Source organism: Sinocyclocheilus anshuiensis, unplaced genomic scaffold (genome assembly GCF_001515605.1).
Source record: "Sinocyclocheilus anshuiensis isolate Anshui unplaced genomic scaffold, SAMN03320099.WGS_v1.1 scaffold85, whole genome shotgun sequence".
Lineage (NCBI taxonomy): Eukaryota > Metazoa > Chordata > Actinopteri > Cypriniformes > Cyprinidae > Sinocyclocheilus > Sinocyclocheilus anshuiensis.
Window position 1 is genome coordinate 2658728 of NW_015536800.1, and position 14149 is coordinate 2672876.

The 14149-nt window shown below is 36.7% G+C and overlaps 2 protein-coding genes across 3 annotated transcripts; one reads left to right on the plus strand and one right to left on the minus strand.

Annotated features, from left to right (window-relative positions):
• The first annotated feature begins 1453 nt into the window (after nucleotides 1-1453).
• On the plus strand, nucleotides 1454-10306 carry LOC107656437 (cilia- and flagella-associated protein 97-like). Of its 2 annotated transcripts, none has more exons than XM_016444312.1 (5): nucleotides 1454-1579; nucleotides 2853-3840; nucleotides 3924-4213; nucleotides 8288-8435; nucleotides 9474-10306. In XM_016444312.1, exons 2-5 carry the CDS (start codon nucleotides 2895-2897, stop codon nucleotides 9563-9565), a joined length of 1476 nt encoding a protein of 491 aa, XP_016299798.1. In that variant the 5' UTR covers nucleotides 1454-1579; nucleotides 2853-2894; the 3' UTR covers nucleotides 9566-10306. The 2 variants fall into 2 exon arrangements, with proteins under 2 accessions (XP_016299798.1, XP_016299794.1); XM_016444308.1 differs by having other exon boundaries at nucleotides 1454-1660; nucleotides 9474-10305.
• Nucleotides 10307-11281: 975 nt separating this feature from the next.
• slc25a4 (solute carrier family 25 member 4) lies at nucleotides 11282-13679 on the minus strand. The gene is made up of 4 exons (XM_016444325.1): nucleotides 13487-13679; nucleotides 12198-12684; nucleotides 11968-12108; nucleotides 11282-11869 (listed from the first exon to the last, which is right to left on the minus strand). The coding sequence occupies exons 1-4, from the start codon at nucleotides 13595-13597 to the stop codon at nucleotides 11712-11714; spliced, it is 897 nt and encodes a 298-aa protein (XP_016299811.1). The 5' UTR covers nucleotides 13598-13679; the 3' UTR covers nucleotides 11282-11711.
• Nucleotides 13680-14149: the final 470 nt, after the last annotated feature.

The following is a 14149-nucleotide window of genomic DNA, read 5'->3' on the forward strand; positions in this document are numbered from 1 at the left end:
TTAATAAGTAGATTTAATAAAGATAAAGAAACAGTTTACATTATGGTCTTCCTAAAATTGTACTTGTCTTACGTGAGAAAAAAAAATCGAACTGTTAATTTGAAGTTGAAATGGGTTCGTAAAAGACAAATTACACTAAAGTTTTTGTTGGATTGTGTTGTTGTTTCTTCCTTCATGCTTATGAGTTTATGGTTATTTTGCATCTACTGACTTCTCAAATTATGTTTCTGTTCTTTGCTGCAGAATTATCTGTCACAGATTACGTTAAACAAAACTGAAAAGGTAAAAACGCTATTGCACAGCTCTGCATTGTCCTTTAATTGGTCATGTACAAATAACCTATTTTACAATAGCTTATTATACATTTATTTTAGAAGCAGAGGGTGGCATCTGAATAGGGATGGTGGATTTACAAGTCTGGCCTTTGCCTGGTGTGAGGATGATGGATCTGCCATGCCACTTGTGCCAAGCAAACATGAAAGAGGCTTTGAGGGAATGTTATGTGCTGCACGCCCACAATCTAGCAGAATGCCAGCCTTTAGGAATGAGTTGGCAGCAGCAGCAATAAACATGTACAATGGTCACAGTTAATGCTTGTTTAACAGCTTGAGTGATATTACAAAGAAAATTATAAAAATGCAGCTCACCTGGTTAGAGATGGTTGATTAGTCACTGACATAAACAAATAAATGAATGCATCACATGCAATTTAGTCCAAAACAATATTTAGACACTAAAAATTAGACATTAAAGATTTAAATTGACTTGCATTTAATAGCATTTAAATATTCTTAACGTTCTCTTCTTTTTAATGTATTGATATTAATGTAATAATGTTGTTAAGGCATTTGTTATTCATTCATTCATACATACATGGGACATCTATGGCAAGGGTTTTCAAACTGGGGTCATCAGCCATTACACCACTCTTCAGTGTCACATCAATGTTGGAAACAGTTGTGCCTCTTAATATTTTTTTTTGGAAGCTGTGATTCTTTTTTCTGGATTCTTTTAATAAAAAGTTAAAAAGAACGGCATTCAAAATATACATTAAAAATATAAATATTTTCTAACAATATGTCTTCACTATCAATTTTTTATCAATGTAACACATCCTTGCTGATTAATAAAAGTATTAATTTCTTTCTCATAAAAGAATGAAAATAATTACACAACCCAAACTTTTGAACGGTAGTGAACTTGCTATTCATCAAAGAATCCCGAAAAAAACATTAGGCCTACAGGTTTCCTAAATAAATACATTTTAAAAAATGAATCAACACAACTGTTTCTTTTATTCAACATTATGTGGGAGTGGATGCATTACACATCTATCACAGCTTCGTTATTTGTAACAAAATAGCAGTGCAAGAAACCATGAAAACCTTAAAAATAATAATAAATAATTTGCTCGCATTGCAATATATCAGACTATTTGCGGAAATGACGTCACCTAGTTACAATAACTAACGAACTTCTGTGCGGCGAGGTGGACAGTTGAAAGAGCCTGTTTTAGCTCTTATTTTCAAACTCTGTCTTTCTGGACAGCATTTGGAGATATACAGAGAAATAAAATGAAGTACGTCAGCTTTGTTTGTTGGAGATTTAAGTTAGCCTGACAGTGTCGCGGTCGCGCATGTTTTGATGTGAATGTCAAAAGGTAGGCACTGCTAACTAACGTTAGCTGTATGACTTCGCGTTGGCGTGCGTGAGTTTTGTATTTGGACACGTTTATGGTCTAATTTGTAATTAAATAAAATATGCACATTAAACGTAGCAGAGCTTGCCAGTCTGTTAAACGTGAATTTCTGTGGCAGCATTGCTACAAAAGCTTGTTAAAGCTTTTGTCATAGAAACATGTCCCCTGTGTGTGTATTATGAGCATGTTCAGATACACTTCTCTCACCTCTGCTTTGTAAGTGTTAATTGATCTTTTTCCCGTTAGTAAATATTGTAATTTCTATTAAATCGGTTATCAGTCCCTTAATATTGGGTGTACTTTTATTTGCTTGTTTATGGCATTGTGTTATGTCTGGCAATGTGTGAACCCTTGGATTTCCCCCTTGGCTTTTTTGTGTTCTGCAATCTATGTTCCGTATTCACTTAATGCTTAAATAAAAATAAGTAAAACTATTGGGTGTACTGATAAATGATAAAATCATCCAAAAATTAATTTTACACAATTACATTTGTCTATGTCATTATTGTTAATAATGATTACAAGAAGTGTCAATTGTTGTTAAATAATAATAATAAATGTGTTAATAATGTGTTGATTGTTGTCTAATGATTCACTTAAATGATTAGACAACAATAAGTAAATCAATAAGCAGAAATAAAACAATAGTTAAAAGCAGTCAATTTTGCATTCATCATTATTTTAGTGGTCATTAAAAATGATTAATCTCTGGAACATTGTTTGTCAACCTTTTTGACTATATGTTGTCCACAACAATATTTACTGGACAAGGATTAATGTTTAGAATAAAATAAAAATAGAACTTAGCATAGCTAGAACATTTTTTTAAATAAATATTTTAAATATATAAAACTGTGTTTCTCGTCATTAGGAACGGCTGTTGAGGAGGTGAATTAAAAATAACAAATAGTGATTCATAGACTTTTATTTTTCTTCTTTGGCTTTTTTTTTTTAATTGTACGTTATCTTGAGGCCTCCTTCTTAATTTGGTGAGAGCCCATTGTTGGCCCCTGGTTAAGAACCACTGCTCCAGAAAATATAGAAGTTATTCAGACAATTAATTTCTCCACTTGCGTGAAGCATTATCAGAGTTGTTGGTAGTAATTTTATTTATTTATTTTTCACTGCAACAACTTTTTCTTTTTCCATTCAGGTTCCATTGAATGAGGGCATATTTGGAAGACACACTTCAGAAATGTACAGCCCCAAAGAGCTAGAGGGAGAAGTGGACCACTCGTTCTTTGACAGTGACTGTGAAGCTAGTGGACTTGGTTTTGAGGATGGGCAGCTCAATAAACAGAAGGCCACGGAAAGACAATATGAGAAAACCGGTAAAGAAACCCATGTTTCAGTGGATCAGATAGGAAGTGAAGCTCAAAGTGTAAGGAACAGTAAAGATGAAGCCAAACTGGAGGATGATTCAAACCGGGGCAGCAAGGGGCAAAGTGAAGAGACAAAATATGAAAGAGAGCGACAAAGTAGAGATGGATTTTTCAAGGGCTCTTCATCACTCCCAAATGCCAAAAGCCCAGAGACTGTGAACAACAGCCAATCAGATGAAGGATCTAGTCTGCATTCATACTCATCTGATGAGGAAAGAGAGCTGGATGATGATTTTAAACTCAGTAGAACCAATGTTAGTGTTAACAGCGATGATGATGATGATGATGATGGATACCATCGTAGTGATGATGAAAGTGAGGAGGATATGAGATCGCCAGTCACGCGATCAATGAAACATAAGGTATTGTCCCACGGAACACCTAAAAAATCTGCTGGAAAATTCCACAAGCTGAGCCGTAGCTATTCCTCCTCATCTGACCCTGAGTCCTCCCACAGTAGTGAAGAGAGAAGCTCTTTTCAATCTCAGAAATCACCTGTAAAACATCAGCGGGTCGGTTCAGCTTACCAGGAAGAACAACAAAAAGAAACGGCAGAATCTGAAGACACAGTTACTGATGTTACCCCTCTCTCGACACCAAATGTTAGTCCTTCCCAGTCCATTGATGTGGTTCTGCCCTCTGAACCTGTGGCAACAGATGTTCAACAGCAACAACAGCCCAGTGTTACTGAGAAGATGGTTGTGAATGATGTTTCGGGTGCTCAGGACAGTATAAGTTCCGAAGGAGAGGATGGACCAGGTTTGTGCCGTGAATTGAGATGTTTTTGTTGTTGTTGATGATGTTGTGGCGGTTTCTTAAGAGTCTCTTTCTCTCCCTTGCAGTGTTTTTAAAAGTAGAGAAACAATTAAACAGAGTACTTATGGTCTCCAGCCCTGGCAGTGTTGGCAGCAGCCGTAAGAACTATTCCTTCACAAATAAAGAGGTACGGGAGATCGACCGGGAGAACCAGCAGCTATTATGTGAACTGTCCCGGTCATCGGCACGTTCACGTAGCGACAGCTCTGCCTGCTCCAAAACCAGCAGTCACAGGAGTAGTGCACCACCCATACGCCTTTACCACAACACCCTCAACAGACAACGAGAGCAAGAGCGAATTCAGAAGGAAAACCTGGTCAGTGTCAGTCTTTTAATGTAACAGGAAAGTTCCTCCACTAGAGAGAGCTATTCCCCTTCTTTTTAGTTATGCAGTGAAGCCCTCTCTTAACATTAGATTAGACTTGAATCACACTGAGAGCAACTCCTATTATAAGAGAGAAACTTCAATTATTTGTCAGCCTCAGTCAAGCAAGAGATTTTATATTTAAGTGTGCTGTTGTTGAGCATATGCATGTACACCACCATTCAAAAGTTGTTTTTTTAAGATTTTTTTTTTTACAAATTCTTTAAAGTATACTTTGTTCAGCAAGGATGCATTCAGTTGATCAAAAGTGACGGTAAAGATTTGTCTAACAAAACAACATTTTACAAAAACAGAATTTTTCAAAAAAGGCTGTTCTTGTGAACTTTCTATTCATCAAAGATTTCCACAAAAATATAAAGCAGCACAACTTTTTTTTAATTGGTAGTTCACTCAAAAATGAAAATTCTGTCATTAATTACTCCCTCATCTCGTTCCAAACCCGTAAGATCTTTGTTCATCTTCGGAACTCGATATTTTTGATGAAATCTTGAGTACTTTCTGACCCTCTATAGACAGCAATGTTCTAGACCTAGAAAGGTAGTAAGGACATTGTTAAAGGGGTGGTTGGTTTTTGATTTAACTTTTTTAATGTTAGTTAGTGTGTAATGTTGCCGTTTGAGCATAAACAATATCTGCAAAGTTACAACGCTGAAAGTTCAATGCAAACGGAGATATTGTCTTATAAAATTCTGGCAGTTTAATGCCTACAAATACAGCTGGTAGGGGCTACAACAAGCTACTTCCCGGGTTGTTGATATCACAAACCCAGACATTTACATAAACCCTGCCCCCGGGAACATGCAACAAAGGGGGTGAGGCCATGTTGCGCTGCTTTAGAGAAGAGGAAGTGTTGTTGCCACGCTGTCAAAACTAGGAGTGCACGAATCTTGTCAAATCGCTGTCAAAACTAGGGTTACAAGAATCTTGTAACGATTCTAATGGATTCACAAGTTTCAAAATCAATGTTCTAAAGCAATGTTCTTAATCCTGTTCCAGCATCGCCCTGCTCTGCACACGCTCTGCATCTCTCTCTCTCTCTCATTCAGATTATCAGCTCAGCTCCATCAATGAACTGTGTTCCAACAATTATAAATTTTGAGTATAGACATACAGATATTTTTCACATAGCTACGAGAAGCGTTAAACATCTGAGAAGCACGTGGTTGCCATGGTAGCGAACAGTACTTGCTGGCAAACACTTCTTATTGTTACAAAATAAACAATTACTTTACAAAAATGCTACAACGCAGTCATGTATTCTGCTAAATTACAGCTTTAATCAGGATTAAACCGTATATTAGAAGCTAACATAAGCAGTAGCATTTACAAATAACAGCGTATCTAAAAGTATGAGACAACAACAAATAAAAAAACATACCATTCTGAAACATGCTTGCTTGCACAGGTTCTGCGCGATCCTCTTCACTAATATTCTCTGGGTCTCATTCGGGGTCAAATTGATAAGCAATATTGACAACGTCATTGTTTACAATATAACCGGAGCACATGCCGCTGATGTGAGGGATGTGATGTTTTTGGACTGTACTAGGTGGTTTAGCGATTCACAACACACTGGACCAGCTAACCAATCTAAGCCCATTGCGTATTTCTGAGGGAGGGGCTTCATAAAACCAGGAAATCATCAGAGCGTTCATCGGAGAAGGGACTGAGCGTTGTAGAATAAACAAACAAGCCTAGGAAAAAAAAAACAGACAAACACCCCTTTAAAATAGTCCATGTGAAATCAATGGTTCAACTTTAATTTTAATGAAGCTACGAGAATAGTTTTTGTTCAGAAAGAAAGCAAAAATAGCAACTTTATTCCACAATTTCTTCTCTTTTGTGTCAGTCTTCGACACGTGTTCACAAGAGTACCACACGCATGCATGTGCGTTCCTCTGCTTGTAAACAAGCTCAGCGCATCCGGGTTCTACATCAGAGCGCTGGCTCCTGTGTCAGCAGCACCACACGCATGCGTCTTGGAACTTGGAAGAAATTGTTAAAGTTGTTATTTTTATTTTCTTTGTGCACAAAAAGTATTCTTGTAGCTTCATAAAATTAAGGTTGAACTGCTGATGTCACATGGACTATTTTAATGATGGCTTATTACCTCCTGGGCCTTGAAAGTGGTAGTTGTCTATGGAGGGTCAGAAAGCTCTCGGACATAATCAAAAATATCTTAATTTGTGTTCTGAAGATGATCGAAGTTCTTAAGGGTTTGGAACGACATGAGAGTGATTAATTACAGTATTACAATTTTTTGGGTGAACTAACCCTTTAAGATTAATAATAAGAAATGTTTCTTGACTACAAAATCAACATGTTTAAATGATTTCTGAAGGATCGTGTGACACAGAAGAGTCTAATGGGTGCTGAAAATTCAGCTTTGCCATCACAGAAATTAATTACATTAATTGCATAAATGCAGACTTGATGAGCATAAGAGACTTTTAAAAAAAAGACTTTGAATGGTAGTGTATTTTTGGATTCTGTTTTTCTACTATTATTCATTGATGTAATAGTGTTCTGACAGAGTGTTTATTTTAGTATTCTGTGAAAGTGTGTGTGCATGGGGTAGGGGCGCTGGCAGCCACAGCCAGTAAAAGCAGAGAGACAGTTACCACCTGACTGAGACGAGAAGAGACAGGTGGACGTAGTTTTCCACACATGCTGGACTTGACATTATTCTGGATTCACCCCCTAGCTCCAGTGATAGAGAACGCATTACGCAAACTCTATTCCTTTTTTTCCCCTTGCAATAAAATACTGTATAATTTAAAGGGATACTGTAGTTCTCTCTGAACCTCACTTTCTCACTGTTACACATGCATAATCTCTCGCTCTCTCGGCCATCTTTACAGACCTCACAGTTCCTTAGCTAGTCAGACCCACTGTCAGTTTTTATTGAATAAAATAGAAATAAAATACCCCTTAATCAGTAGAAGCAGGGAATACGAGCTGTGACTCAGACTGCATGTTCCACTATGTCTTGTTAGCGTTTTACTGCCTAGCAACTAATGCTGGAACACAAGAACGAGTACAAGACAGCCACTCTCTTTCTTTAAGAGCAGTGAGAGAGCTGTCCTCTAACTTCACCTTTACTCTATTTCCAGTCCCAGCTCTTTTCATGGGTTTTGCTTACTGAGAGGTTTCCAAAGGGCTGTTTGTACCGACGTACGGAGGCATGACAGCCTGTGACATTCTGATCCTTGTGCACTGGTTATTTTTACTCTCAATGGCTCACTGTGACTTTTCAGAGTGCATAGTTGTAGGCACACTACTCTCTTGGTTATTCTGTTTGAGGCTAGTTAATATGACTTTATAGATGTCCAAAAGATTTTAGTATTTAGGATAAATCACAAAATATGTCAAGAAAATTTCAATTGTCATATTTCAACCCTAAAAAAAAGAAAAAGGTCAAATGTTTTGCTAAAATAAAGTCTATTTAAGGACCTTTGTGGTATTTTTGTGACAATTAAGCACATATTTCTCCCAAATTCTCATAACTGTAATGCAAAAAAGTATTATTGTTATTATTATTAATTATAAATGGTAAAAATTTTATACAGTATAAAAGTGTTCATTAGTAATAATAATTAATTGAATTGTAATTTTTTATTTTATGTAAATTTGTAACTTTAATTTAATTTATTACACATTGTCATTAACATCATTTTCTTCATCTGTCTTTTTTTTTTTTTTTCAACAATTATTATGCAACAATTATTTTGCCAAGCTAAATGAAGGCAATCTTGGCCAGCCTGCTAATAATAATAATACATTTTTTAATGAATTAATTGTAATTCAGCATGCTCATATGTTGAATTCAGTTCAGTAAGTGACCTGGCTGTGATTACTGCATAACACAAGGTTTAATAGAAAGTATCCTCAACCAATAATTTTAATGAATCAATTGATTTGTTGCCAGCAAAATATTCACTACTTCAAAAGAGTTTTTCTTTTGGACATGTATGTTATTGTATGTGTAATTATGTGTGGTTTCAGGCGTTCCTGAAGCGTCTAGAATCTGTGAAGCCCACTCCTGGCATGACCCGAGATGAACAACTAGCTGATTACCAGCGGCAGTGCCGATACCTGGGAACACACAATACAGCTATTCCACCAGTCAAACTCAAGTCCAGCAAAACATCTGGTACTTTCTTACACACAACATACACATTTAAGCCATAGTTTGTATGAAGCACTTTAAATGAAGAGAGTATGTTCAATTTTCTGCACGTCATTTCTATTACATTATTCCAAATTCAGCTGCGTGTTGCAGATATATAAAAAAAAAAGAACTAATTTCTTGGGCTAATGATGATTAAAATGTATATCTCATATGTGACCCTGGAGCACAAAACCAGTCTTAAGTCGCTGGGGTATATTTGTAGCAATAGCCAAAAAAACAAAATTTTGGTTCAAAATTATCGATTTTTCTTTTATGCCAAAAATCATTAGGATATTAAGTAAAGATCATGTTCCATGAAGATATTTTGTAAATTTCTTACCGTAAATATATCAAAACTTAATTTTTGATTAGTAATATGCATTGCTAAGAACTTCATTTGAACATATTTAAAGGCGATTTTCTCAGTATTTAGATTTTTTTGCTCCCTCAGATTCCAGATATTCAAATAGTTGTATCTCTGCCAAATATTGTCCTATCCTAACAAACCATACATCAATAGAAAGCTTATTTATCAGCTGTCAGATGATGTATAAATCTCATTTTCAAAAAATTGACCCTTATGGTTTTGTGGTCCAGGGTCACATATAATATAGAAATATCCTGCATTCTGTAGTGCTTATAGTATATATAATATAGTGCATTCTGTTTGCATTCATTTTGTCCTCTAAGAAATATTCTTTCTTTAAGACATATCTTTTTTTCCAATTCCAATATAACATTTTGAGTCATGTACTCTACTGCCATTTGTGATGTGCTTTGCCTGTATGTAATGTTTTGTACTCCTGGATCCTTTTATATAATATATTTGTTAGGTAGGCCTTTGTCCTTTATTTACTGATAAACAAGAGTCTAGCTAGTGAAATTTGTGTATTGAACTCAAAACTACTTTTGTAATGTCTAAATGTCTAAATGCTTTAATTGAATTTCATGCATTTAATTTAGTTAAACCTCAAATTAACAGTACCAGTAACACAACTCGTTGTCTTTCCATGAATACAGGAAGGACTTCAAGACCTGGCAGTAGTCCTCACATATCTAGACCGGAAACCGCTAAACTCAGCAGAACAACACCACGGCCTGAATGGTCCTGATCCTCATATTTTTTCCTTCTCTTTCTCTACCCCCAACACTTTCACTTACATGTTCTGCTCTGACTGTAAGTAGAAAATATGACTGCAGGTCTCAACACAACACATTCTGGATAAATGTTTCAAAACAGCTTGAGCTCATGGTAATTTGTCCAGGTGTGGAGTGAAATAAATTAAAATACTTGTAAGAAAATCTACACAGCTCAACAATCTGCTAAATTATTTGACAGTGTGCGGCTTTTTTTATATATGTAATTTTTAGATATGGTAGGAGACTAAATGAATTCAATCAACACTGCTCGGGACCATAAAGTGTGACAATCCATTTTCTGAGACATTCAAAAGTAAACTAGTGCCTATATGTGACAGACAGCAAAAAGACTATATGTATGTTTAAGCGGTGTATTGTAAAGCCATTGCTGCAGTTATCAGAATAATTAATTGCGTGACACATCTGTCAGAAACTAAGTCTAATGTGAAATAAAGCTTTATTAGTTATGGTAATTTTCAGTGTTACATTTTTCAGAAAGTAAAAGTGATTTGTTTATTGACCCAGCTGTATGACACTTGAATACTTGGCATGCTGATATGAAGTGACACACATGCTCAGACAGTGTCCCATCTGTTACAATGAATGTAACAATGCTAGTTATTCACCTGTCACTCCTAAAGTGCTTTTGAAAAGGCTGACTGACACTTGCTGACACATGGCAGACTAACAAGCTAATTATGCAAGAGCACAGACTGGCATAGTAGTAGTTTTTGAGGAAGACTCTGTTATGTTGTTTTACTCGCATTGCTGTAACTACTTACTGTTACTGGCTTTTACTTGGCTATCACTATGATAACAGTATTATGACACTTTAATGCAGTTAAAAAACATTACATTATATATTTCTTTGCAGATCATTATTTAATGCACATTCAGCATTAAGTAATGATTTATTTACTTTTTTTAAGGAGTTTGTAATCTTATATTAATGTTATAATATAAAATATTATAATTGTATGCTCTGTTGTATTACAATATTATATTATGATATTGTGATAGTTATACACTACTGTTTGAGGTTGGTAAGATATTTTAATGTTTCTAATGTAAAAGAAGTTTCTTAGGCTCACCAAGGCTGCATTTATTTGATCAAAAATACAGTAAAAACAATAATATTATGAAATATTATTACTATTTGAGACAACTAACTAAAAGTCAATTATTTTTATGATGGCAAAGCTGAATTTTCAGTAGCCATTACTCCAGTCTTCAGTGCCATGTGATTCTTCAGAAATCTTTCTAAAATGCTGATTTGGTTCTCAGGTAACAATTTTTTATTATTGTCAGTATTAAAAACAGTTGTTCTGCTTAATATTTTTGGGAAAACCGTGATACAGGATTCTTTGATGAATAGAAAATTAATTTTTGAATAATTTAATGCATCCTTGATGAATAGAAGTACTGATTTCTTTGAAAAAATCTCACTGTCCCCAAACTTTGAACGATAGTGTATGTACTGTATATTGTGTAATATGAGACTGATGAAATTTTAACAGGTATTCATAAATTCTGTTCATGTAAATGTTTGTGAAGGAATTTGAACTATTAGGAGTTCATTACCATTACAGCGCTGACACAAATCTTTTGACTTTGCTATATTAAATTTGTAAAATCTGACGGCGAGAAGTATAATAATGTCACAGAAAGAAACCACAAGCACCAAGAAGTTGTATTTTCAGCTTTATTCTTATTAAAAGAACACGTAAGGTGGAATACACCACAAGAACAGTCAGCTTTCCAGTGTACAGCCACTTGCTTCAGTCCGGGAATAAATGTGTTCAGCTAGCTACAGAAGAGAGGAGCCACTGTAGAACATTATGGATTGATTCAAATAAATAAATTGAGAAAAAAATCACTTTCAGCCTGACCAGACTGAAAGTCATCTAAAACTGAGGGGCAGTAGGTAGATTTAAATATATTTACAAGTGTTGGGGTGGAGGCTGCAGTGGCCACCTACAATCACATGATCTCAGTCCACCCCAGGGCCAGCTTGGCTAAGTACACATTTCTCCCTGGTTGTTAACACTCCACACAATTAAGACATACACAACGCTCAGTGTTTCCTTTGGTGGGATGGACATGATGGATGAAGAATGTTTATGTGTACTTCTTGATCTCGTCGTACAGGACAAGCACAAAAGCGCCACCCATGCCTCTGAGCACGTTAGACCAGGCACCCTTGAAGAAAGCTTTGGCTCCCTCATCCTTGGTGATCTTCTTCCAACAGTCGACTGTGCCCTTGTACATAATGTCAGCTTTTGGGAAAGAAAAGTGTGCGTTAGACTGATAGTCAAGCAGCATTTATTTTCATACAAAAAAAGTTTGTGCCAAACTGCCTGATCCCTTGGCCTACCTCCTTTGCGTCCAGACTGCATCATCATACGACGTCTGACGGTGTCGAAGGGATATGAAATGATACCGGCAGCCGCTGTGACAGTCTGGGCAATCATCCAGCTGATGACAATGTGTGTGTTCTTGGGGTCTGGGAGCATACCTGAGTGACAGAGTTAGGCAATGTCATTGAGGTGTATTTGACAAACAGTTTGTTTTATCCACGTCAGATGTTTCCCATCAGTTGCTTACCTTTAGCTGTATCATAGACACCGAAGTAAGCAGCTCTGTAGATAATAATGCCCTGGACAGACACGTTGAAGCCAAGGTAGAGACCCCTAATACCATCAGACTTGAAGATCTTGGAAAGGCAGTTCCCAAGACCAGTGAACTCTCTCTCCGCTGTGCCTTTGCCGATATCAGCAGCAAGCCTTGTTCTGGCGAAGTCGAGAGGGTAGACGAAGCACAGAGAGGTGGCGCCGGCGGCACCGCCAGAGGCCAGGTTACCAGCAAAGTAGCGCCAGAACTGGGTCTTCTGGTCCACTCCTCCAAGGAAGATCTTCTTGTACTTGTCCTTGAAGGCAAAGTTGAGGGCTTGTGTGGGGAAGTACCTGATGACGTTGGCGAGGTTGCCTCTCCAGAAGGACAGGAATCCCTGCTCTTTGGGAATTCTCACTACGCAGTCGATGATGCCTTTGTACTGTTTGTCAACTGTGATCTGTTTGCTGGCATGCTGGACCTGTGAAGCAGCAGGTGGATTGGTAAATGGAAGATGGCACACTTTATATAATTGTGATCACATCATATATGAATTTTGGAATATGTTGTTGAGATTTCATTTATGGTTATGTGACAGTGCTGCATGATCATCTTGTATGGGAAATGCCAAAAGCTGTCTCTGATTTGAAATAAAAATGGTTCAGAGTTTAATTCTTTACACTCAGGGATCAGCCTGACCACGTGCGCGAGCTACACTTGGCGTCACACCCCACTTGTGCGCGGGGTTTGAGTATTGGGTTGCAGCCTCCAGACTATTTTTAACTTTAAACTTACACCAAATATCGCTGCTCCTCACAGTCCCGATCTTAACACACATGATTGGACTTTATGAACTCTGGCACTGATGGAAAGAGTGACGGAAGTCGTCAAGGTCAAATATTTAAATGTGTTATTATTAATAGTAGTAGTGTTTACAAATTTTTTGGGAAATGCACTACTTAAATGGAAAAAAAAAAACATTAATTTAACTTTAATTAAACTGACTCTGTGCTGAAATTACACTTTTTGACAGTTCTTAGAAACGCTTTATAAAGTAGCACCATGGACAGCGACATAAATTGTATATGCATTATCAGTGAAACCCTTACTTTTTGTTAGTCTGCTATGTTTAATTAATTGATTAATTTACTAAAAACTTGTAATGCAAGTTCATGGCACCCTCTTTTTAATCTATGCAGTTGTGACTCGCATGCAACTTTTTTTGAGCTATTTGATATAACTGTGAATAATTATTCATTCTTTATCCTGATTTTAAAACGTACCTGCAATAACAGTTTGACTCTTTCAATGGGGGCCACAGCTGTCTTGGAGATGGCAGCGGCCACACCACCGGCCAAGAAATCCTTCAAGAAGCTGGTCACCGCGTCAGACATGATGTCCTATCTTCTGAATCTCACCACCAAAGGACCCTGTAAGAAGCCCAGCGACGCCCCTTCAAATGGACGAGTGCTTGTGTTTGCTCCTAATATATCGGGACTCGTTATCGCGAGAGGAGCAAATGATGGATCCACGAGAGACCGAACAGAATCTCGAAGCTGAATAAATATCCCGGGTCATAGGCTATAAGTCTTACGTAAGTTCATTAATGTCCAGGGTCATGGAACTGGGGACGTTTAAAGGACAAATTTTATTTCTCACATAGCCCACAAATGTATTACCATAAAACTATTCGATTCATAACCGCTGGGAAAACGTTTTATAGCTATAAAATAAAATTATAATAGGCTATATTTGTTAGCATTTTACCGCAGAACCTTGTCAACATTGCATTAGATGTTTACAGGAATGTTGCTGCAATGAAGTAAGAACTATTTTGCTTACTAAATCGTGAATTTTAGATTCATAAATACTTCCAGGATAAAACTGACCAACAATCATGTCTAAGTAGCTGTAGGCCAATGTGAATACAGTTCAAGGTTTTTGTT

Coding starts and splice junctions, on each gene's coding strand:
- LOC107656437 (XM_016444312.1), top strand. CDS start 2,895: ATGTACAGCCCCAAAGAGCTAGAGGGAGAAGTGGACCACTCGTTCTTT. Junction 3,841..3,923: donor CGAAGGAGAGGATGGACCAG/GTTTGTGCCGTG, acceptor TCTCCCTTGCAG/TGTTTTTAAAAGTAGAGAAA. Junction 4,214..8,287: donor GAATTCAGAAGGAAAACCTG/GTCAGTGTCAGT, acceptor GTGTGGTTTCAG/GCGTTCCTGAAGCGTCTAGA.
- slc25a4 (XM_016444325.1), bottom strand. CDS start 13,597: ATGTCTGACGCGGTGACCAGCTTCTTGAAGGATTTCTTGGCCGGTGGT. Junction 12,685..13,486: donor GAGTCAAACTGTTATTGCAG/GTACGTTTTAAA, acceptor GCTGCTTCACAG/GTCCAGCATGCCAGCAAACA. Junction 12,109..12,197: donor TGTCTATGATACAGCTAAAG/GTAAGCAACTGA, acceptor TCTGTCACTCAG/GTATGCTCCCAGACCCCAAG.